The sequence below is a fragment of the Podarcis vaucheri genome (assembly GCF_965113315.1).
Source record: "Podarcis vaucheri genome assembly, chromosome: 3".
NCBI lineage: Eukaryota > Metazoa > Chordata > Lepidosauria > Squamata > Lacertidae > Podarcis > Podarcis vaucheri.
In genome coordinates, this window is record NC_138761.1 from 101420842 (window position 1) to 101446041 (window position 25200).

General features: G+C 42.4%; 1 protein-coding gene across 6 annotated transcripts in view; it reads left to right on the forward strand.

Moving 5' to 3' along the window:
- The first annotated feature begins 2952 nt into the window (after positions 1-2952).
- ARHGEF10 (Rho guanine nucleotide exchange factor 10) overlaps positions 2953-25200 on the forward strand; it is a 101071-nt gene continuing 78823 nt past the window's right edge. For 2 of the 6 annotated variants that reach the window (XM_082215402.1, XM_082215406.1), the window contains exons 1-4: positions 2953-3078; positions 14131-14225; positions 21232-21405; positions 22847-23137. In XM_082215402.1, coding sequence (XP_082071528.1) covers positions 14186-14225; positions 21232-21405; positions 22847-23137 — 505 coding nt within the window. In that variant the 5' untranslated portion in view covers positions 2953-3078; positions 14131-14185. Of the gene's footprint in view, positions 3158-3214; positions 3326-10405; positions 10427-14130; positions 14226-21231; positions 21406-22846; positions 23138-25200 lie in introns of those variants that run through there. The other 4 variants (XM_082215403.1, XM_082215407.1, XM_082215404.1 and 1 more) reach the window with 4 other exon arrangements.

The following is a 25200-nucleotide window of genomic DNA, read 5'->3' on the forward strand; positions in this document are numbered from 1 at the left end:
AACCTCCATTGTACTCAAATAGTGTGGAGGAAAGATGCTGATCATCAAAGGATTTGAGGAGATTTATTGATAACTTCTAGTGCGATGGAGATGTCCTGTGAATTGGTGCCTGAAAGTAATATTGGGCTACATGATGGCTAACAAAGTACATCTTAATTTAGACAACATAGATGAGCTCCTGGTCCAGAAGGAGATTGACCACTGATTCAATCTGTTTTGAATGGGGGATGTATTTTCCTTGAAGAATCGGGGTGCTTCTGGATTTGACTTTATACCTGGATAAACAGGTGGTGGTCAGGAGTGCCTTTGGCCAGTTAAGGCTGATGCAGTAGCTGTTCCTGAGAAGGTTGGATCTGACCGATTGACCTTCGTTACATCCAGGTTGGATTATGGGAAAGCATTCTATCAGGGGGGTTATATTTGAAGAGTCTTAAGGAGTTTATAGGAGCTGCAATCTGGACCAAAATGGATGAATGATTGCCTTTGGGCTGTTGCGATTCTGCACAGCCGCACTGGTTTGTTTGGGGCACAATTCAAAGTGTTGGTGATTTACCTTTTCAACTAAAGCTTTAAATAGCTTGGGCCCAGGATCAGAGGGAGTCCTGTCGTAGGTGGAAGCCCAGCCTCTTGGGACAAGAGGCCTCAGCAGCTGTGCCCATATAATAGAAGTACTGTTGGCACTCTTACCCCATTTTTGGACAGAGGCTCTGTGCCCTTAACAGCTGTGGCATGCAAAAATTCAGCAGGCACAGCTTTTCTAGCATGGAGGTGTATAACAATAGGAAAAGCTGTGTTGCACCTGCCAGGTATTTAGTGTGTGTCTTTGAAAGGCAGAGAACCTGCCAACATAATGGAGGGTGGGAGAGAGATATGTCAATCTATTATTATTTTAATATCACACAGCACCCCAAAACAGCATAGGAAGCAGTCTTCAATTTCCCTTTGGGCTTTTAGGATTTGGCACAGCAATTATTTTTAACCTACTTAGCTTCTGCAGCTTTACCACAAGTAAAACATGATTATTTCTGTGCCGTCTTTAAAGAGCCAGTGCAGAAACTTTTTTTTTAAAAAAAGCCAGGTGCAGACAGTGTCCAAAGCACATTGCTTCTGAGGCAAACTGATGGAATGTGCAGATGACATGAGGCATTTTCAGAAGGAGCAGCCCCAAGGAGCCACAATTTAAGAAGGATGTTGACAAGGTGGATCGTGTGTGCAGAGGAGGGCAACCAAGATGATCAAGGGAGCACTTGAAGGAGCTGGGGATGTTTAGCCTGGAAAAGGGGAAATATGATAACCATCTTCAATAACCTCAATGGCTGTCACATGAAAGAGGGAACAAGCTTGTTTTCTCCTGCTCCAGAGGGCAGGACTTGAACCAATGGTTTCAAGTTACAAGAAAGGGGATTCCGACTAAACACACAGAAAAACCTTCTGGCAGTAAGAGCTGTTTGACAGTGGAACGGTCTCCCTTGGGAGGCTGTGGATTTTCCTTCCTTGGGAGGTTTTTACACAGAGACTGGATGCCCATCTGTCCTGGATGCTTTAGCTGAGGTTCCTGTATTGCAGGGGGTTGGACTCGATGACCCTTGGTGTCCCTTTCAGTGCTAAGATTCTGGAAAATGCAGCTGTCCCATATGGAGATTGAGCCTGCAACCTTGGCGTGATCAGCATCAACCAGGGCCGGATTTAGTTTTGATGAGGCCCTAAGCTACTGAAGGTAATGGGGCCCTTTATATGTCCAGCTGTCCTTTGTCAGCAACAAATTGTCACTGTTTTTGTGTTGAATATATGCTATATGGCAATTTATGCACCTAATAGGTATCTAAAGCCATTTGCACATAACAAAATACAGTGGTACCTCGGTTTACAAACTTAATCCATTCCAGAAGTCCGTTCTTAAACCGAAACCATTCTTAAACTGAGGCACACTTTCCCTCATGAGGCCTCCCGCCACCAGTGACCTTCAACCGTTCGGATTCCATTCTTAGACCGAGATAAAGTTTGCAAACTGGGACACTACTTCCGGTTTTGTGGAGTTCATAAACCAAATAGTTTGTAAACAGGACTGTTCTTAAACCGAGGCACCACTGTATGTATTTTATCAAAGTAATTGTTGAACTGAAATACAACTAAGAAGTATAATATTAATAGTGAAATACAATTAAGAAGTAGTATATTGGGGGGGGGGCAAGAGAGTGGGGCCCTAAGCTATAGCTCAGGCATAGGCAAACTCTGGCCCTCCAGATGTTTTGGAACTACAATTCCCATCACCCCTGGCTAACAGGACCTGTGGTCAGGGATGATGGGAATTGTAGTCTCAAAACATCTGGAAGGCCAGAGTTTGCCTATGCTTGCTATAGCTTGTTTAGCTTATACATAAATCCGGCACTGTCTCTAACCAACTGAGCCAAAGCTTCTCCGCTTAAATTTATCATGGTGTTTTTAAAAAGTGCAACTCCACCTGCTAATAGGGGCTCCCCTAACTTTCCGCCCCACCCGTTGGAGAGAGGAAACTTGCTGGGACGAAACAGCCCAGGGATGCTGCGGGGAGGTGACCGATGGGTTTCCACGCCTAAAATGGAGGCTTTTTAGTTTGTTTTTTGCTCCATCTGCCTTGCAGGAACAGCGGCCGAGTTGGCCGCGCAAGTGCGTGCGTGCGCCTGGCCTGTTCTCCTCCCCAGCTCCGTCTATGGGCGACGCTTGACAGCTTCCCGACCCCGCACAGCTGTACAAAAGAGAGCAATTATAGGCGCGTCACGTGGGCAATGTAAGGAATGCGATGGGAGGGAGCGGAGGGCGGCTCTTCCCAACTCTCTCCCTGCGCGTTTGTGGCGCTTTCCCTCGCCAGCAACAGGGAGGGTGGGGGGGGAAGACAAAAAAGAAAGACTGGCAGCCGTGGGAGCCAACGGGAGAGCCGCGACTGCTGCCTGCTCCCTCCAATCACGGGGAAGCTCGGGCTCCCAGCTTTGAAGGCTGGGTATCCTGTGTGTGGATGGATGAGCTGGGAAATGCTGTATCCATATTCCGGGCGCGCGCGCCTCTGCGAAGGGGCGTCCGAGTTGGCACCCGCTAAGTGAGGTAAGGAGAAGGAGGCGGCAGGCAGCGCTTGGCTCCCTCTCTCTCCCCGGCCTGAGGCGCAGAAAGAAACACTGGAAAGGTGAAAAAAATAATGAAAGGGGGGTGTTTTTTGTCGTCGAAGCAAAGCCGAAGGGGCAGGGCTTTGGAAGCTTTGCCTGAGAGGCTCTTTGTGTGCGCCTTTGGGCATCTCGGCGGGAGAGGGCTTGCTTCTTGCGCGCCCTGGGGAGGAAGAAGAGAAAGGGCTGGTGTAAGTGCAGTGACGGGTCCGGACTCCGAAGCGCTGCTGCGGTGCAACTGCTGCCTCCTTGGCAGGCAAGGTGCCCCCATGCCCCATCCCTCCCCAAAAATGAACCCTGCATCTTGCTGCTGTTTCCTTGCCAGCGAGAAAAGTTGGAAGGCTTGTTTTGTATTGGAGGAGAAGCCTCTCCACCCTGCTCCCTTTCCCTCCCTCTCTCACCCCACCCCTCTTCGGGATCCCCCCACGGAGAGGAGTGATTCATAAGCTGCGAGTGGGTGTGGAGCTTTCTTCTGGATTCAGAAACCGGTGGTGTCATGGCCCAAAAATGCCTATATGCGCACTGCACAGATGCAAAGCGCTTCGTGGCTTTTTTGTTGGCTCAGCAGGTCTGCGAAGAAATGGACTTGGAGGAGAGAGACGCTGTTAGCTAACTGTTGGGATTTTATTTATTTATTTTTAAGTATGAAATTTGGTTTGATGTTATGAAGCCTTAAATAAATGGAAGGGAATCGTGCAATATACTGAGAAAGAGCTTGGAATAATTGGGACTGGTATAGACTGTGCATAAGGAGCTTTTAGTAAATTAGGATGGTATTCATTGAGTTTTACTCAGAGTAGACCCATTGAAATTAATGAGCATGACTAAGTTAGGCCCATTAATTTCAGTGGGTCTACTCTGATTGAAACTTGAATACCACCCATAGGATTTTGTCATTTTCCTACTGAGTATGCATAATTAAATATTAATCTATGCATAATACATTAAAGTATATGAAAAAGATATGTGACTATTTCATAATTATAAGTATCTGCATTGCCTATATTACTCAGACAGGGAAGTTTTACAAGGCATGCATTAGAAACTTTTAAAGGGTTTTCTGAGGTTTGATACATGATAGATGACTTACGATGCTGTAAGATGTTTATGTAAACTGACACAAACAAAATAACTTCAAAAAAAGAGTCAGGGAGAAAACAATTAATTTTGTTGAATTAAATCTGTGGATTTTAATTTTCTCTCTGGCTGCAATCCAGTCGAGAGTTGGGTGTACTGAAGTCCACTGAAATAAGTCAGTTTAAGTATATTTAACTATGCCAGATTGTGGCCCAAGTCTTACTAAAATCAAAACATGCATATAGCTTGTAGAATGTTTATATATAAATAAGTCCCATTTAACAAAGTGTATCAGCATTGAGTAAACCTGCCTAAGATAGGATTAATACACACCTAACTGGAATGCCTCTGCAGCATAGCAGTACCAATGTAAGGTGCAAGAACTAAATCAAGACACTCTGTGTTTCTGTCAATTGTGCAACTTTAACCAGTTTGTGTCTGCGGAGATGATTAAAGATTGCTTTGTAGTCTGCAAAAAAAGCTGCTGGCTATAGCATCCTGAAATATGAACTACAGGCATCAGCTTAATGGTTGGATAACTTGGTACATGTTGAATTTTAATTTATTTTTTATGATGGAAGCTGATTTAGAGAGTACTTCCTCTTAAAAGGCATCCTACAAATGCTATAAAATTAATTTATTTATTTCCACTGGTCACTCACCTGTGTCCAGTACAAACTGCCAAGTCTGCACGAGAAGATTCTCACTTTGTTTGCACAAAGAAAATGGGTCATTCATTCATTCATTCATTGGGCCTGTTTCATTAACTTACCATTTCTCCCTAAACTGTACTAATATGCTAAACCAGGATTACCAGAAGCTTGCTGCTACATTGGTCTTTTCTGTTGGAGTTTGTTACTGAAGTTCTGTGGCAGCAGTTCTAAGAATTTTCCTTCTCATTTTAAGATGTTGGTTTGGTAACACAGATTATTAAGGGACTCCCAGACAGGTGTCTTCTGATGTACATGAATCTGAGGGTTCACAATCCTTTTCTTCTGATCTGCAGTGTGGAGTTAATTTTAAAACTGAAGACAGAGACCATGCCGTCTTATATATTTTGTTCAATCTTCTCTCTCGACATAGATTATTTCTGTTTTGCTAGGGACTACACTACAGTCGCGGGTGGCACTGTGGGTTAAACCACAGAGCCTAGGACTTGCCGATCAGAAGGTCAGCGGTTTGAATCCCCACGATGGGGTGAGCGCCCGTTGCTCAGTCCCAGCTCCTGCCAACCTAGCAGTTCGAAAGCACATCAAAGTGCAAGTAGATAAATAGGTACCACTCCGGTGGGAAGGTAAACGGCGTTTCTGTGTGCTGCTCTGGTTCGCCAGAAGCGGCTTAGTCCTGCTGGCCACATCACCCGGAAGCTGTACGCCAGCTCCCTCGGCCAATAAAGCGAGATGAGCACTGCAACCCCAGAGTCGGCCACGACTGGACCTTATGGTCAGGGTTCCCTTTACCTTTTACACTACAGTCGAAGTAAATATATTCATTAGACTTACTATGTTCCCCACACTGTTTAAGACCTCCTTCTAACAGCCATAAATGACCTGTTCTTTACTGAATTGAGGCTAAGAGCATCAGGACTCTATTTGCCCAGTGTACATTCTTTAACCTTTCATGAAGCTAACAGCTTGATCCTAGGTGTGCTTATTCAGTTGAGTTTGATATGTTGGCAGCTGACTTGCACTTAAAATACTCATGTGGGCAATTTATTCACATGAGCAGTAATGCCAGAGTTGCAGAAGTTGTGATTTTTCCTTTCACCAGAGCAAATAGAGTTACAATATGTAAATCAATGTGTCCTTGATGTTGCGTTGCTCTCTACTTCTCTTTAACTGCTGGTATAGGATAAGAACCAATTTGCAGAAGTAATGTCTCTGATTTTAATGAATTTACTATGAAGTGTGTGCCGTACTATAGCTGTAGCTGACGGGGAGCCAGTTACATCGCCTTTGACTGTGATCAGAAAAAAGATGCTTGAAAAGGGGACAAAGTGACAACTGATGAATAATCTGTTCGGCGACATTTTCCCCCTAATATTAACCCATCACTTGGCACACTAAGCAGTAACTGATGACCCTGAGACATAAAGATTTATATTCAGGGTGGGGAGTCTGCTAGCTTTAACCATAGAGAAGTGTGTTTTGATTACTTAGCCATTCCATTTGAAATCTTGATGCAAATAACTTTAGGAAGTGAATGCATGCAAGGTCAATTTGAGAAGAATTACAAAAAACCACTCAAACTTTCCTCCAGAATACAGTGGTACCTCGGGTTAAGTAATTAATTCATTCTGGAGGTCCATTCTTAACCTGAAACTGTTCTTACCCGGAAGCACCACTTTACCTAATTGGGCCTCCTGCTGCCGCCACGCCGCCAGAGCACAATTTCTGTTCTCATCCTGAAGCAAAGTTCTTAACCCAAAGTACTATTTCTGGGTTAGCGGAGTCTGTAACCTGTAGTGTATGTAACCTGAAGCATATGTAACCCGAGATAGCACTGTATAGCTGATCTAGCTGTTTCTTTCAAACGTATATGACCTACATTGCCTTAAAAAGAAGGTGCTGTACCGTCAACAGATACTATTAATAGGTACCTTGCCATATATTGTAATAATAATGCAACTGTAAAACACTGCTACAAATAAATTGGCTGCATTAAGACTTCATGCTGAACCATAATTAAGCATTATGTGAATGAGTCTTTGGCATCCAAGCTACACACATGCGTACACACACACACACACCCACACACACACACCCACACACACCCCTGTGCTATGGTACAAGTGCAAGGAAGAGATCAGGAGCTTCGGCCTCCATTTTCAGTTTGTTGTGATTTGTAATGTGTAAATGTGAAGAGACTGTAGTTAATCTTACCTGTGGTCTAGGGTTTGCCACCCCCAAACCTGGTGTCTTCCAGATCTTTCGGACAACAACTCCAGCCATCCCTAACCATTTTTTTGTGCTGGCCAGATGGGAGTTGGGAGAGCACCAAACCTCCATCTGGAGGACACCAAGCTGGCTCTGCTCTGCTTCAGATAAATAAAATATTTCAGGAAGTCCCAATATGCTAATCCCATTTGCTTCCATAGTTCCTTTGGGGAACGGGACGTACCTGTCAGCGTCCATAATCTTTCCTACATTATTGCCTGTTATAATTTAGGAAAATCAGTCTTTTGTTTTGAGATAAAAAAATTACAAACCTTGGATTTCATTATCTCAGTGAAATCCAAGGTTTGTAATGCGAGCTGAGCTGAGTTAAAATGATGTATTCAGCATTCCCCTGTAAGCAGCAGAGAGAACCTTCCATCTGGGTCACTTGTCCCTCTGTTTAACTGCTTGGCTGAGTATACTGCCACTGGCATGTTGTGGGTAAAGTGCAGAGACTTGATATATATATATATTTGGAGGCTAAACATACCTGGATGGAGTAAATTAGTTGGGCACCATCCAACATGTTTGCTCAGTGTGCTTTAGTAGAAGCCTCTAGACCTAGTGGTTTTGGAAAGGCCATGAGGCAGTGGCGTAGCGTGGGGGGTGCAGGGGGGGCAGCCGCACCGGGCGCAACATCTGGGGGTTAGGGTTAGGGGGTGCAAATCCACGGGTTAGGGGGTGCAAATTACTTGCCTTGCCCCGGGTGCTGACAACCCACGCTACGCCACTGCCATGAGGAGTTTGATAGAAGTGTAACTGAATCCCCTGGGCTCTTTGGGAAGCTACAGAAAGGCGTATTCCGGTGTGTAGAAGGAAGGTACAGAGTCTGAGGCGGCTGCAGGACAGAGCCTGGGTTCGAGAACTTCCATGGCTCTTGAGAACTGTGGAAAGGGTTGCAGCTCAACAAGTGGCAATTTGTAAGTGGGTGGTAGGTGCTTTCAGACATGGGGAGGTTTTGGTGGGGAGTAATGTAAATGACTTGCAGGCTGAGATCTTTCGAAAGGCATTGGGTAGAGTTACAGGGAAGTTCATGGCTAAGCTTTAGACATGGCAACCATGAATGATGATATCTGCAGTATCTTGTGCCATAGAGTATGTGAGGAGCTGAATTATATGGGCCTGAAGTCTGAGTTTGTGGGTTTGGGATATGTGCTAGATAATGGGTAGGCAAACTAAGGCCCGGGGGCCGGATCTGGCCCAGTCGCCTTCTCAATCCAGCCCACGGATGGTCTGGGAATCAGCATGTTTTTACATGATTAGAATGTGTCCATTTATTTAAAATGCATGTCTGGGTTATTTGTGGGGCATAGGAATTTGTTCATTCCCCCCCCAAAAAAAAATATAGTCCGGCCCCCACAAGGTCTGAGGGACAGTGGACCGGCCCCCTGCTGAAAAGGTTTGCTGACCCCTGTCTAGATCTATGGGACTACATGAATCTTAAGATGTATGTATCGGGGGGTGGGGGGGTAAAGCAGGTGGGAGGAACTTCCTCGTGCTGTAAGAAATTTTTTTTTTTGAAAAAATTATTGCACTGGACTCACTGAAGTCCCTTTGTTGGGGCTCACTGTTTCCCTTATAACACACACTCTCTCCTGAATATTTTCACATAAGGGTCCCTTACAGTGCGCTATCTCTCGCCTGAATATTTCTACAATTTAAACAAAAGGCATATTGATTTTGAAAGGGATTAGTCATGTTACCAGAAAATGCTTTGCAGGGTTGGGCTGGAATAGTTGGGAATAAATGTCACAGCATACAGTTTCTGTGTGAAGACAGAGGGGTGATAACCATAGAAGCCAATGATTTTAATATCTTGCAGAGTTAAAAAAAGAAATGGAGGTGGGAGATGAAGGCCTTATTATCCACTGATAGTAGAAATACTGAAGTTCAAAGTACTTCGTGTAGGGTATTGATAACCCTTGATGGTACTCTGCAGTACCATCTATCCAGAGTGAGAAGAATAGAATTTTTCAAATAAACAGTAATCTTGTGTTAATGTGGTGGGGATGTTGCTATTGAACTGGGGATTTCACAGTCTACACTGTGCACATTAACAAGGATGCTTGATCAATTTACACCGGATCAATGTAAGAGCAGTGTTTGAGTAGCAAGAAACAGTTTGAAGCATAGAGTTGGATTTTGTTAACCTGCTTTGCTAGCAGCAGCTAACAAAATAACTCATGCTAGTTCAATGAGATAGTTCCCTCTCTTCTCTCCTCCCATGCACCCCACACCACCTAAATCTGCTCTAGGAGGTTGAGAGAACCCCCAGAATAACACATGGGGGGTTGCTAATTTGACTGTTCCATCCAGAAATGTTTGCACTGATGGAACGGTCAAATCAGCACAACAAAATAATACTGGAGAGTATTAAATTGAATGACTATGTCAGCCACTGTAGGTTTCCCCATATATATATTTTTAAAAATATGAGCTTATTTAAAACAAAGCTGACTTAAACCATGTGTGGGCTTGTAGCATGCCTTCCAGTGCATGTCATCTTGAAAACAATTCCTATTGACTTCAGCAGGATTTATTCTCATGTTGGCCCGGTATAGGACAACAGCCTTATTCAACGTATTCTTGGGGATTTGTAAGAAATACTTGCCTTTATAGAATGAACAAATGTGAATAATGCAAAGTTGAAGTACGCAGCCACAGAAATGTCTGCATATTAGCATAATGCTTTATCCTTCGTAGCATTGATAGAAAGGCTTTGGGAAGCAGTGAGTAGTTTCGATACAGTGGTTCGAACCTAGGGTGACTGCACAAGCAACACTGTCTTCCATAGAACAGAGGTTCTATGTTTAGAGAAAAATGTTGCAGTTATTTGGTGTATTGTACAAAGCGTTTGCTTCTTGAGGCAAACATCTGGGTATTATGGTAACGTTCAAGGTTATGTTCTGCTTTCTGTTTCTTAGCTATGGTAGGAAAAAAGAGCCTTTGAACTATTTTCTAGAGTGATGAAAGATTTTTCATGAGAAATTTGTAATAAATAGAAAAACCTTAGCAGAAATATAGCAATGTCCATTATAATTGGCATACGCTGAAGTTCAGGTGGTAACAGATATAAGTATAAGATTCAAGTCTAATGTAGTATGAACTATGAAATGGCTGAGTTCATATCATTTACTTGCCATATTATGGATGGGATATTTAGGATATTTTTCATAACAGGAACTCCTTGAATTGCTGTATTTTTTAAAGTGGATTTGAAGTGCCCAGATCAATCTGAAGCAGTCATGCAATTTGTGTAAAATAGATATATATTCACAGGTTTGTCTTAAAATTGCACTAGACATTGTATAATCATTAAAATGCAGCAGTTTTGTTTCTAGCATGTAACTATTGAAATAATTGTGCTGCCATCTTTATTTGAACAGCATGGTGCTTTTCCATAGTAAACCATGCTCAAAACAGTTCACAACATCAAAAAAGTGTATGTAAGTTTGCAACAGAATTTAAATAGATCAATAGGGTAATGCAAGCATCTCATATTAATCACTTTATAATAAAATTAAACAGCCCACTGATAATTCATTGCATGATCTAACAATAAAAATGCAAGAACATAATCAAGATAGCTGCAAAAAGTTATGGATCTTCAAAACTAGAGATTGACATTAGCAGCAACCCGTAAACAATACCCCTTCCTGTTGGCCTATAGGTACCTTAAAGAGCAGAAGCAGCCTCTGTAAAATAGGGTAAGGAGATGGAATGGAAGAAATTTGAAGCAATTGAAAATGGTGCATGTGCTGCACCATAGGACTTTGACAGCTGGAAAGCTGTGACTGGTAGGATAAAAAGATGCCACAGAAATTTCAACTTGCAAAGCACACAATGGAAAGCAAGGAGGAAAAAGGATGTGTGCAGTTTTATATACAGTGGTACCTTGGGTTAAGTACTTAATTCATTCCAGACGTCCGTTCTTAACCTGAATCTGTTGTTAACCTGAAGCACCACTTTAGCTAATGGGGCCTCCTGCTGCTGCCACACCGCTGGAGCACAATTTCTGTTCTCATCCTGAAGCTAAGTTCTTAACCTGAGGTAATATTTCTGGGTTAGCGGAGTCTGTAACCTGAAGTGTATGTAACCTGAAGTGTATGTAACCTGAGGTATCATTCTAGATTGCTTTAGATCCCTTTTTAAATTAAATTTTAAATTTTAAATTAAATGTTTTTTTTAAAAAAAATGCTTAAATGAAATAAATATTATTAAACCCTTAACGCATCTCCTTGTATGCTAAGTGGAACTTATTCCCAGGTAAGTATGTACAGTGGTGCCTCTGGTTAGGAACTTAATTCGTTCCAGAGGTCTGTTTTTAAGCTGAAACCGTTCTTATCCTGAGGCGCGCTTTTGCTAATGGAGCCTCTGGCACGCGACTTCCGCTCACATCCTGGGGCAAAGTGCGCAACCAGGAGAAACTACTTCCGGATTAGTGGAGCTCGTTATCCGAAGTGTGCGTAACCGGAAACGTGCGTAACCAGAAGCGTGCGTAACCAGAGGCACCACTGGATAAGATTGCAGCGTTAATAAAGGATCATGGCATGATATGTGGAAAAGGGGGGGGGGGAGGGACGGCCCAATGAATTCCCACAGTAGCAGCCAGCCAGATAGGCGGAATGTAGACAAGCAAGTGACCGAGATTTGAGGATTAGCAAGTGGAATAGAATCTGAAGAATTTAACATCATGATCTTAAGCATATTTACAGTGCTATACAGGTAAGTGGGGCTTTGTCCCCAGTAAATACGTTTCCTACGGAGTAGCATTCACACACGCTACCTCCTTCCTGATTTTGTTGCATCTGTAGGATGCTTGTACAGTGGTACCTCAGGTTACAGACGCTTCAGGTTACAGATGCTTCAGGTTACAGACTCCGCTAACCCAGAAATAGTACCTTGGGTTAAGAACTTTGCTGCAGGATGAGAACAGAAATCACATGGTGGCAGCACGATGGCAGCGGGAGGCCCCATTAGCTAAAGTGGTACTTCAGGTTAAGAACAGTTTCAGGTTAAGAACGGACCTCTGGAAAGAATTAACCCGAGGTACCACTGTAATGTGTATTGCCGGTGAAGTATCAAACCACACGAGCCACTGTGCCATTTTATGTGACTTTAAAAAAAAAACTGGCGACTGAGCACTTTTCTCTCCAGATTTGTAAGAGTGTTGCAAAAATTAGTGCGGTTGGATGGAACTTATTGTCTGCCTTTGCAGAGAGGCATCTGAACAGCCTTGCAATATGGAACAAGTGGTTCTTTATTTTCAATGTATTCAACTTTGAAGATGTTTAATAAAAAAAAACCTCCGCTGTGAACTTCAGCTGTGCATATCCTATTAGAAAGAAATAATAGTCAAAAGGAAAACATTTAATATGAGCCATCTGTGGTGCAAATGCAAAAGTAAAACAGAGTTGCTCATTAGATCTTAATAATAATATTTAATAATGATTTTAATATTTATACCCCGCCCATCTGGCTGGGTTTCCCCAGCCACTCTGGGTGGCTTACAGCATATCTATAAATATAATAAGAACATCAAGCGTTAAAAGCCTCCTGATACAGAGCTGCCTTCAGTTGTCTTCTAAAGACATCAACACTTCAGCGAAGTTGCATTGTTGCATAAGAATTATGTACACATAATACTTCTCTCCACAAGATGGTCACTGCTGAGTAGGGTAATCTGTGTACACATAGGCCTGGTTTTCATGTAACATTAAATCATGGTTTAAATAAACCCTTAGTTAATAATAAATCAAGATTTAGTGTTGCATGTGAATCCAGGCCAGTGACTTAACCATGGTTTATTAACTATGGTTTTAGCAAAAATAAGTCATGGTTTATTGTTGGCTTACTTGCCTTAACTGTGGTTTAACATTGCTTGTGTTAATGCGCAAAGATCAAACACATGAATCTGAAATGCCATCTGTACATCTAAGCAGGAAGCTGTAGAAAGCCATTATGGCTTTCTGACATGAACATAAATACACCAAAACAGACTTCACTGTGCATACTTTTTCCCTACATGAAAATAGTATGTGTTTTAATTTGGCATCATATTGTATGTCTTGCTTTGAAAGGGAGGTTCTTTTTCTTACGTCCTATTCACATATGTGATTCTTAGCACACACAGTCAGAAAGAGCTTTTTTGGGCAAAGTAATGAAAGAAGCGTTGACGCTACTCTGAAGGGTTCTTGTATGCTCTGGTCTTCTCCCTACAAGGAACTTGGAGAGAAATAATTGAAGACTTGCCCAGTCGTCTTGTTTATAATTGAAAACGGTCTGGTAGGAAGCTGCTTTACTAAAAGGACTTTACTACTAAAAGAACATGTAAATACAGAGCAAGCGAACTATAGACTTATGGTAGACGTGTGGTACTTGTGAGTCCCCTCTTTTTTTAGAGAGACAGAAAGAGGTGCATTTGCTAAAACGTGCAGATCACATTCTCTTAATTGCACGTAAGCCATAGCCATTCTCTGCACATGGAGGGTTAAGAGGAGGGTTCAGTGCTGATGGTGAGTGGTTGGCAACAAGCTGAGGTGGAGCTGTCCAATGGTATTGGGCACTACCATGCTGCATTTGTGCAGAGGCCTCTAGCAAGTGGCGCCATTCAGTAACATCTATGCCAGTATAAACAACTGGAGGTCTCCCAGCAACTGCAGCCAACTTGTACCTGCACTATGAAACTCTTCCTATCTGGTAGTATTGAGGCAGGAGAGCTGGAATCCCTTGCTCAACTTCAGCCGCTTAGAGTACAGATCTTTGTGTTAGCTCAGTGTTTCTCAACCTGTGCGTCCCCAGCTGTTTTTGGACTACAAGTCCCATCATTCCTAGCCAGTGGTCAGGGATGATGGGAGTTGTAGTCCAACAACATCCGGGGACCCACAGGTTGAGAACTGCTGTGTTGCATCTGACAAACAGGAAATTTCAATAATATTAATACCTGTTTGTTTGTTTGTTCTTTTAAAAATGTTTTCCTGCAGGATCTTTTATTGTGTGTTTTCAGAAGGAACCACAATAGAGAGAGTACACAAAAGCATGGACACAGAAGGATTCCCTCCGCCGCCACCACCTGAAGGTAAAAAGAAAGAGAGAGAGAAAATCACAATGTTTGCATTGTATTTTAAAAGCCATCTGCTTTTAACCTGATTGCGTGCCTGCCTGTTCTTTTCACATTTTCACCTGCATTAACTTTCTCCTGCACAATCCCCTCTATGAATGCATAGGCATAAAGGCCTGCTCATAGCATGTGTTTTGAATATGATGAGATTCCACCAAGTGACTTCCTTCACTGACGCCAGCCTTTAGAGTTGAAGCACTTCTTCTAAAATGGTTTCCCCATTTGTTATGAATTATGCTGTGCTTGGAATTCAGTTCCTGTTGTGGAATGTAACAGGGGATTGGGTGTGTATGTGCGCGCGCTAAATGCCGAAAGGTTACGTATATGAATGTGCAGTTTTGTGATGACAAGAATGCAGCAAACCTATTTTCTGAAATGGAGTTGATATTTTGCAGTCACACCCGTTCTTACTGATTACTTAGGGTATTGCGGTTCAAACATATGCGCTGAGAGGGAACCAGAGAAAGGAATACACATGTGTGATAGATGCAGAATTAGGTGAAACATATTTTTTTTAAAAAAAAAAATTATCAGAATATTTGTAAACAGTCAACTCATTTAAAAATATTGAGGTGGTGCACAATTAGTGGCGCTGTGGGTTAAACTACAGAGCCTAGGAGTTGCCGATCAGAAGGTTGGCGGTTCGAATCCCCGCAACGGGGTGAGCTCCCGTTGCTCGGTCCCAGCTCCTGCCCACTTAGCAGTTGGAAAGCACGTCAAAGTGCAAGTAGATAAATAGGTACCGCTCCGTCGGGAAGGTAAACGGTGTTTCCGTGTGCTGCTCAGGTTCGCCAGAAGCAGCTTAGTCCTGCTGGCCACATGACCTGGAAGCTGTATGCCGGCTCCCTTGGCCAATAAAGCGAGATGAGCGCTGCAACCCCAGAGTCGGTCACAACTGGACCTACTGGTCAGGGGTCCTTTTACCTTTACCTTTATAACACTGTGTTAATTAGATGTTTCATTCTTGTTTCATTGTCTTGAAGTCGCTAGCCACTTCAAGGGTGTAGGAATGAAGCATACTAAATTACCTACCTCCCAGAATAACTGTGAAGATATGCACCTCTCTGACTACCTTGGAGAGATGCAGGAATCGGGATGCAATAAGATTCTGAGACTCCTAGCTTCCAGTTTCCTAAACGTGAAAGAGAGAGGCTCTGACTTTCTTGTTTGTGCAAGTGTAATCAAAACACGAGTGCTCAGAAGCAAGAAGACAAAGGGCACGATTGAAAAGAAACAATATTATGTGCACCAAGCAGAACCATATGTACAAGCCAGAGAACAGTTTCCACGGCCATGCTGATAAGTCACTGTCCCCCCCTCTTTTTTTTTTACAAAGCAGCTTTGATTCTCTAGTGATAGCAACTGTTGCTACTGCAACATCCTACAAAGGTACAGCTGCAGTCATGGTTCTTTAAAGTATAATGCATAGCACTGCGCTAGATTGCAGTTTTAGGGCAAACAGTACAGGAAACCTGAAAAGTTACACTGGCTATTTTTTTAAAGGGGTGGAATTGGGTAGGAGAGATGGAGGGAGAGATGTTCTGTATAAATGTGTTAGTTACTGTTTAATTAAACATAATTTTAAGAAAGATACACAAAGACCACTTTAATGTTTTTTTTTCACAGCTCATTAATATACAATGTATCTGTAGAATGTGCCTTGTTCTTATTGTAATGTATGGTCTGTTTTTATGTTCTGCTTTGGCTCTTAATATTTGTAAGTTGCTTAGACTTTTGCCTTTTGGATTAAGTGATTAACAAGTGTAATAATAATAATAATAATAATAATAATAATAATAATAATAATAATATAATCTGTATATCAGAAGGTGACTTCACTTGCAAATTTTCGTTTGTGTCATCTAGGAGCAGAGGTTTGCGTGACTAGCTTTCTTTTGAAAGTTGTAAGAATATTGCCTAAAGTGAGCAGACACAGTAAAATGAGTTGTCTGTGCTGCATTTGTTTTGTGAGAGATGCCTGTTTGAGCATACAGACAGGATGGTTACAAAGGATGATAAAAATGGAGCCAAGGTTTGAGATGAATGAGAACAGCATCTGAATTGTAATTATCAATAGTCTCTTGTTTGGGAAGCTGTTAATAGCTTGTTTGGTGTCTGAAATAGAGCGATGCCTTTCAGAAGAGAAAGTGAGACAGATCCTGTGGCTTTCCTTTTAGAAAAGCAACAACCAGGAAAAATAAATCTGTTGAAAGTAAATAATCAATACTGTATTTAAAATTAGTCCTTTATAACAGAGAAGGAGAATGGAAAACTTTTTTTTCCTTCGTAGATAATTGCATTGCAATTTGTTCATAAAACTACATGTCTCCAAACTGTACATTACATTAAAATGCCCTTTCACATTTGTGTTTGAGTGTGCACATTTTAAAAAGTCTGCCTTGTGGTTTTGGGTGGAAGGGAATTTTGATCCCTACCCTGTGTCATAAGTCTGACAAAAGTTTCTTCGCTAGAATCTATTTGCCCTTAAAACAAGGACAAGGTTTGTACTAGACCTTGACATCTTCTCCAGGATATTTCTACAATCTGGATGTAATCCATTCATAACAATATTGACTCGTGTAATTCCCCTTTTATCAGGCAGCCGTGATTATAAAAGATAACAAGCTACTGACAAGTGACACCTTCAGGCTTAACCACATTGGGAAGGAAACCAAAGGAAACATAAGCATGGCCCAGACAGAGAAAAAGACAGAGGAAATGGATAAAACAAACAGGGCAGTGAATATTGTTTGGATTAAGCATGAAACACTGTCCAAGCTTGCGCCCAAAGGAGGTCATTTCATTGCTGCTAATGTAGTAGTTTGACTTCACCCACAGAGGTGCACTCCATTGTCTTTTGGAACAGACAGATTCCAACAATAGCAGGCGTGAAGGATGTAAATTGGCCTGGTAAAATTAAAGATAGTTTTTGCATAAAGCTCTCACTGAGTTGGCAGAAAATTTTCAGTTGTTACTTGTTCTTTGTAAAAGCTGCTTTGGTGCAACAAAGCTTCATCTTTATAAATGAGGTCACGCACAAAATTACGCACGAATGATAAATGTGATATGGGGGAGAGACAACAATGAGATTTCTGTAGACTTCGTTTCTGTGCCTGTGAGGAGAAATAATGGCCGCACTGCTTTCATGGTCTGAGGCCTGTTCTGCTGCTTGAATGTCTTTCTGAATGTAATGCTTCTGAGAAATCCTTATAAAGCCCTAGGATTTAGTCCAAAGTATTGCAAAGCCAATGGGATGTGTTCAGCAAGAGAAAGAGTGAGCGACTTTCCTTCTGTGCGACAGAGCACTTCACTCTTGTTGCCTTCTTAATGCTCCAATTTCTCCTTTGTGGCCAGAGCAGGAGAATAGCTGAAGATTCATGATGCCAAATATGCTGGCTGGTTATGTGATTAGGGTGTATTCCGTCTCTTCATTTATTAATTTTTTAAAAAAGACTAACAGTACAGTGGCAAGTACTCAGGATCACTAGTTTGAGATCACCATTTTGGAACCACTGTGTGACGATCACACAGGGTCCCTGGACGTTTAACGGTCTATTGATCCCTGTGCCACCACTGTGCTCGCTTCCCTGCTGCCACCAACCCGTTACTCTCTGGTAAAACACTGAGTCCAGACAGTTGCTAAAAGTGAACAAAAAAAGGAAGAAGCTTATTTTACAAACATTAACAAGTTTATGGCTTCTCAGATAATATTCCTGTCAGTATCTTAACTTTAGTTTCTTTATCGGCATATACCTTCCTAATACCTTCTGACTGATTATCTCAACTGTTTGACTGACTCCTCTTAACAAATTTTCTCCCTCTCTCACACCAGACTAGCCCAACCCACAGACTTCTCTTCTCTGTCTCTTCTAACTCCAGACTGTCTTCTCAACCACCCTAACTCTAACTCCTCCAAAAAACCTCTGTGCTTAAGCTTATACACAGTTAACTCTGCCCCTTGGGTTCCCATTGGTTAGTCATTTTACAATTAGTTAACCCTTTCCTTATGGGACGCGGGTGGCGCTGTGGGTAAAACCACAGTGCCTAGGACTTGCCGATCAAATGGTCGGCGGTTCGAATCCCCGCGGCGGGGTGAGCTCCTGTCTTTCGGTCCCAGCTCCTGCCCACCTAGCAGTTCGAAAGCACTCTTAAGTGCAAGTAGATACAGTGGTACCTTGCAAGACAAAGGCCTCGCAAGACGGAAAACTCGCAAGACGAAAGGGTTTTTTGTTTTTTGAGCTGCTTCGCAAGACAATTTTCCCCATGGGCTTGCTTCGCAAGACGGAAACGTCTTGCAAGTTTGTTTCCTTTTTCTTAACGCCGTTAATACAGTTGCGACTTGACTTCGAGGAGCAACTCATAGCATGCGGTGTGGTAGCCTTTTTTGAGGTTTTTGAAGACTTTGGTGATTTTTGAAGCTTTTCCAAAACTCTTCCGACACCGTGCTTCGCAAGACAACAAAACTCGCGGAACGAATTAATTTCGTCTTGCGAGGCACCACTGTAAATAGGTCTCGCTATATAGCGGGAAGGTAAACGGCGTTCCGTGTGCTGCGCTGGTGGCAGACTCGCCAGAGCAGCGATGTCACGCTGGCCACGTGACCCGGAAGTGTCTGCAGACGGCGCCGGCTCCCAGCCTCTAGAGTGAGATGAGCTCACAACCCTAGAGTCTGACAAGACTGGCCCGTACGGGCAGGGGTACCTTTACCTTTAACCCTTTCCTTATGAACTCAGTATGATGTCACACAGCTATGAGGGCAAACGCCACACACTGCTTTCTCAATTGCTCTGTATGCTAGTTGCCATTTCGGAAGATAACTGTTACGTCAGTACTTTCTCTGGTGGTCTGAATGACTTTGAGTGAGCTTGCTTCAGAAAGGGGCTTGGTATTACTCTCTCTCTGGAAACAGAGCTGGCATCAAGGGTCTGCATAGTAAGCATTTGCTGCAGGGAAATGGTGAAGAGCAGTGGCAGTGATTATCTTAATACATAGTGAAAAGGTGGACTCATAGGGGGAGGGGGCTTCTCCCCCACAGGCCCTTGAAAACAAGGAACCAGTACCACAAGACATACCTTGTTACTGCATTACTCAATTGTGCCTGCATTCAGAAATTTGAGTCAATGGTATAATGGGCAGGGCCTTCAACCATTGCTGAAGAATTTTGAATTAGCTTGCATGTTAATACATGAATAGATGGGTAAACCTCCCACAGAAAAGCTGTCAAAGAGTTGCATGAGTGTTGAAGTCCCCAGTATCTGCCTTAGCTTATTTCACAGGATTAGACTTTTGCAGGTTTGTTCCTGAGATAATGGAGCAGGTTTTTGTCTCTGCTGTTATACGATTGGACCTTAAGTTGAATTAAGATGGTTGATGGAACCTTTCAAAACTGCACTGATTTTCTTTCTTTCTTAGAATTACCAAGCAGTGCCGGGTGTGAGGCTCTCAGTGTAAAGTATTTTGGGAAGAGTGAACAAAGATAACATATCTTGTGCAAGCAGCAGAGAATTTCTATATTTGCTTGAGAGCTTGTAACACTTCTCCTTGGTGGTCTCTTGATGCTGGTTTGCTCAGCTCTGTTACAGCGTATGAGCATTCCTGTCAACAGCAACTTTTGCTTTTGAGCTTCTGTGGTTGTCGCCTCAACCCCTTAGGATGTGAATGGTAGGATATTTAGCTTTGTGTTCAGAGACAAGTGAAAGAAGGAGCTTTTAAATGGTGCACACAAAAACTTAGCCATTTAACATGTCACACCAGCTAGATAATGAATATTATTTTAGTTTTTAAGTGGAAAAATATTGACCTTCCTTCCTTACAGTGCCTTAGAGGTGTCACTAACAGGCATGCTGACTCAACGTGGTTCAGGAAACAGAATATATAGCAAGAAAGCTTATTGCTTTGACAGTCAGAACAGTTGAGTAGTGTGAATTTTTGTAGAGGAATTTTTCAGAGCGTGTCCAAGCTGGTAGAGTGTCTGAGAAAATCTTACATAATAATTAGATTTTCTAAGATTTATGTGGGTTTCCCTTGACCTCTTCTTACCTTCAAGTTAAATAATCTTGTTTCTAAATATATGCCTGGTTTCCTCCACTTCCCAAAGGAAAATATTTACATGGAAGTTTTTGAAGGAAGGAAAATAGATTTTTTTGTCAAGGTTCAGAAGAAGAGAGAGCTGAAAGGATTGCTTTTGACAAACTTAAGAAACACTTTGAAACACTGAAGACAACACTAGCATTGATGAATCACAGAACCCAAAGTTTTGATAGTATGTTTATCTTCTGTTCTTCTCCTAAGATGTTGGGCTTTGGTGAAGTACAAAGCAGTCCTATGAGATGTGTATTTGTGTGGAACTTGGTAGCAGAGCTACCACCACTACCAGCTGAGATGTTAAAAAAGTCTTTGTTTAGTCCACATGTATGATTAAATACAATGGTTTCCAAACTTTCCCCACCATGGACCACTTGAAACAACAACACAAAACTAGGGTGATAATTCAAGTATTATTCAGAGCAGACCCACTACTCATTGACCTCACTTACTCATGTTACTAATTGATTTCAGGGGGTCTACTCGGGGGAAAACTTAGATGAATACCACACTAATGATAATATCTATATACGATCATATTCAAAAGCTTTGCTAAACTACTGTTAAAAATTGTATAACCATTGTCAAAAAGTGAAATTGATCTTTATCATGATAGTGACATTGGATCTTTTCTTCCCTTGGGCATTATGGCAATTAAAACATCTCTGTACACTTCCTGTAATTTATTTCCAGACAATGTTTCACTGTTAGCTAGAAGTTCAGCAGTATATTTATAGAAGGATGAAGTCACCATAACCGTGTCCCAGAGTTGTATTGTCTTTTAATAATCATTTGTCCAATATTTCTTGTTTGACTCTGCAGCTAGAGCTGTCTAGTCTACCTAAGTTAGACGTTGTCATTGTTTTGTCTGTTTTTTAAGTTTTAGAAAACGAACTAGCAACCGGCACAGCTGATGATGAAGAGGAGGAGGAAGGAGAACAGTTTGACTTTGATAGTGGAGATGAAATACCAGAAGCAGACAGGCAAAGTGCTTTGCAATCGAATTTAGAGCCTAAGAAGAATAACACAGAACAGGAAGAAGTGAATTCTACAGGTACGTGTGACCATGCCTAATAAAGCCATGAGAGCATTGCTGATACTTTATTTATTTACTTAGTGCACGTGAGACCTCTTTCAACATAATAATGAACTGCAAACGTTCATTCAAAACAGAAATAAGTACATGGAAAGAACATTGGGATAGTTTCTATGGGCAACTCTCCATGAGCTCATAGCTTCAAGGTGTCATTTACATAAGAGGCGACATGCAATAAGTGTGCTTGAAGAGCGCACAGGTTGCGCACAGGCTTTCTAAGGACCAGATTCAGCTAATGGGTCCCATTAGTGGAAGCCCATGCAAGAACTGCTAATTCAACGGGACATTTTTCCCCTCACTTCCCCCTCCCGAAATTAGGGGGGGTTGGGGGGGGGAACAGAAGAATCCTCAGAACAGCAAATGGTGGGAGGAGAAGGATGATTGTGCTGTTCTTCCGAAATGCTTGCACAGGTGGAATGATCTCCTTAGCACTACATTCTACGCAGTCCTTATGGGTGTAGAGTCCTCTTTACATAAGGGTGGTGATGGAACCAGAGCCAGCGAGTGTAGTCTCAAGTCATTTCTATGCAGAATGAACACTTGTGCAGGCCGGCCTAAGGTGATATCAAAAGATAAAGATATGCTGCTTAGGAAATAAAAAGAAGAAATTGCTTCATCTTCTTCCACTCCTCTTTAAGTTTGCCAGATATAACATATGCAAGATAATACAATGGTACCTCAGGTTACATACACTTCAGGTTACATACGCTTCAGGTTACAGACTCCGCTAACCCAGAAATAGTGCTTCAGGTTAAGAACTTTGCTTCAGGATGAGAACAGAAATTGTGCTCCGGTGGCGCGGCAGCAGCAGGAGGCCCCATTAGCTAAAGTGGTGCTTCAGGTTAAGAACAGTTTAAGGTTAAGTACGGACCTCCGGAACGAATTAAGTACTTAACCCGAGGTACCACTGTAGCTATATCATTTACTTCACAAGCTGGTTGAGTTTCTCTGTCAGCAGAGGCACTGGGTTGCATCCAAAGTACCAATAATCTTACAGAAGGTGGAGCACAAGTCAGCTCAGGTCCCCTCTTGTAGCTTCCACCAAAGTCTCTCAGGTTGGGCATGGAAGGCTGCTGTAGGAAGACGGTCATTGGCTGAATATGGCTTTACAGGGGCCAGAACTGTCAAACTGAATCAAAACCACCATGCCAAACCATAGTTTGTGCTCACTATAATTTATAACCCAAACCAAAAGTTTGATCTTCCATCTGGCAGGCTGCAGTTTAGAGTTGCTCTCTCCCATTCTTCGTCTGCTCAGCACACTTGTCTCTGGAGGTTGCTGCAGAATTATCTCCTTAAGAAGGGTTTTGAGGATTCATCTGAAGGGCAAGAGCATTGCAACAGGGTTCCTGCAAGGGAATTTGCGTTTTGACAACAACTTGTGTGGTTTTCATTCAAGGGAATGAAAATGTGGATGGAGCCGAGAAAATCGCGGGAGCTGATGGCACAGCAGAGGTGGTCCCACCAAGAGTAAACCCATACTCTGTCATAACAATTTCGCCAATGCAAGAAAAGGAGCCATCATTGTCACCAGAGCCAAGCCCACAGGATGGAAGTATAAGCCCTACCCTCCCAAGTGGATATTCTGTTCCTGTGCCCTGCGGTTATGCTGTACCATCCAACTTACCATTGCTGTTGCCAGCATACTCCAGTCCTGTCATAATAAGAACTGTGTCTGTGGATGAAGAAGGTAATGTAATTTTGGAAGGCACCGTTTATGAAGCAGTATCATAGTTCTGATACTTTACATGCATACATACATACATACATACATACATAATTTTATTTGCATGCCTCCTTTCCATAGTTTCAAACCATGCTCAAGGAGGCTTACGACATGCAAAAACAGATAGGTAGCCGTGTTGGTCTGCCATAGTCAAAATAAAAAAAATTCCTTCCAGTAGCACCTTAAAGACCAACTAAGTTAGTTCTTGGTATGAGCTTTACTTGGTATCTGAAGAAGTGTGCATGCACACGAAAGCTCATACCAAGAACTAACTTAGTTGGTCTTTAAGGTGCTACTGGAAGGAATTTTTTTATTTTGACATGCAAAAAGTTACCTAATTCCAAACATAAGTAGTCATAAGCAATAAATAAAACATCAAAGCACACAAATTGACCAATTTCAACTTAAGTCACAATAAGATCTAAAATTAAAAACAAAACAAAAAATCAATAACAGCAACAACACACATACTCAACAACCCCCACTAAAGTTACTGCAGCCCAAGAGTCTGTTCTGCTGCCTCAATTTTTGTAGCTGGAGTCAGTCAGGGTCCTGCCTTCCCAGGCCAGGTGGAAAAAGGCCTGCAAGACAGGGAGCAAGTCCCCCAGAACTCACAGCCAAGATGATACTTTGTGGGCGACTGCACCCAATAAGAGGGAAGGAACTTGCAGCCTTCTATCACTGTTCTTCTCTTTGCCTCTGTATGGTTATTTCACAATGGGTTATTTAGTGGATTGTTTGTTCCTCGCTGTAATCCAAGATGCGATTTGTCTGGATCGGTTCCATTGACAGGGAAGGGCTGTAGCTCAGTGATACATAGGGAATGGAATGGGTGAATCCGCCAGTTTCTGTTTCAGTTTTTCCTTCTCCCAACCTTGTGTTCTCTACATTCTCACATTAGTTTGCATTTTTTTAAAAAACGTTCTCTTGCAAACTCATCAGCATCTTAGTATAAATTTCTCCTAATGTGCACATTTTTGTAGGTGATTTTGCTCAATATACCAATTTTTGCAAAGCAATTTCCCCTATTAAAATGCATTTTGAACGGTGTTTTTGTTGAAATATGCACTTTTATATATACAGTGGTACCTCGGTTTACGAACTTAATCCATTCCAGAAGTCTGTTCTTAAACTGAAACCGTTATTAAACCGAGGCGTGCTTTCCCTAATGAGGCCTCCTACTGTCGGTGCCCTTCCACCGTTCAGATTCCGTTCTTAGACCGAGGTAAAGCTTGCAAACCAGGACAATACTTCCGGTTTTGCATAGTTCGTAAACCGAATCGTTCGTAAACAGGAGTGTTCTTAAACCGAGGTACCACTGTATATAAAAACTTCATCCCAGTACATGCACTTCAGTACACATTACAGTGGTGCCCCACAAGACGAATACCTCGCAATACGGAAAACCTGCTAGACGAAAGGGTTTTCCGTTTTTGAGCTGCTTCGCAAGACGATTTTCCCTATGGGCTTGCTTTGCAAGACGAAAACGTCTTGTGAGTGTTCCAATTTTTTTCCGCTCCCCCCCTTTTCTAAGCCGCTAAGCCACTAATAGCCTTTTAGCCGCTAATCTGCTAAGCCTTTAATAGCCGCTAAACCGCTAATAGCGCTAAGCCGCTAAGCCGCTAATAGGGTTGCTTCACAAGACGAAAAAACCACTAGACGAAGAGACTCGCGGAACGGATTAATTTCGTCTTGCGAGGCACCACTGTACTTGGCTGGAGACGTGCATTGCAAAACACAGAGCAGTGCTGTGTTCTGGTTTGCACGCTGTTTTGGAAAAATGTGAATTGGGTAGGTTTGCCTTTAAATGTGAGCTGAAATGAATTTCACCTGCATCTCTAGTGGCAGAACATCTGTTTTGCATACAAAAGGTCCTAGGTTTAAGCCCCTTCATCTCCAGAGAGAGAACCTTGTATGAAATCCTGGACAGCCACTGCCAACTTCTTTAGACAGTACTGAGCAAGGTAGACCCATTGTTCTGGCTCAGTATAAAGCAGGTTCCTATGTTCCTACAAGGATTATTTTGA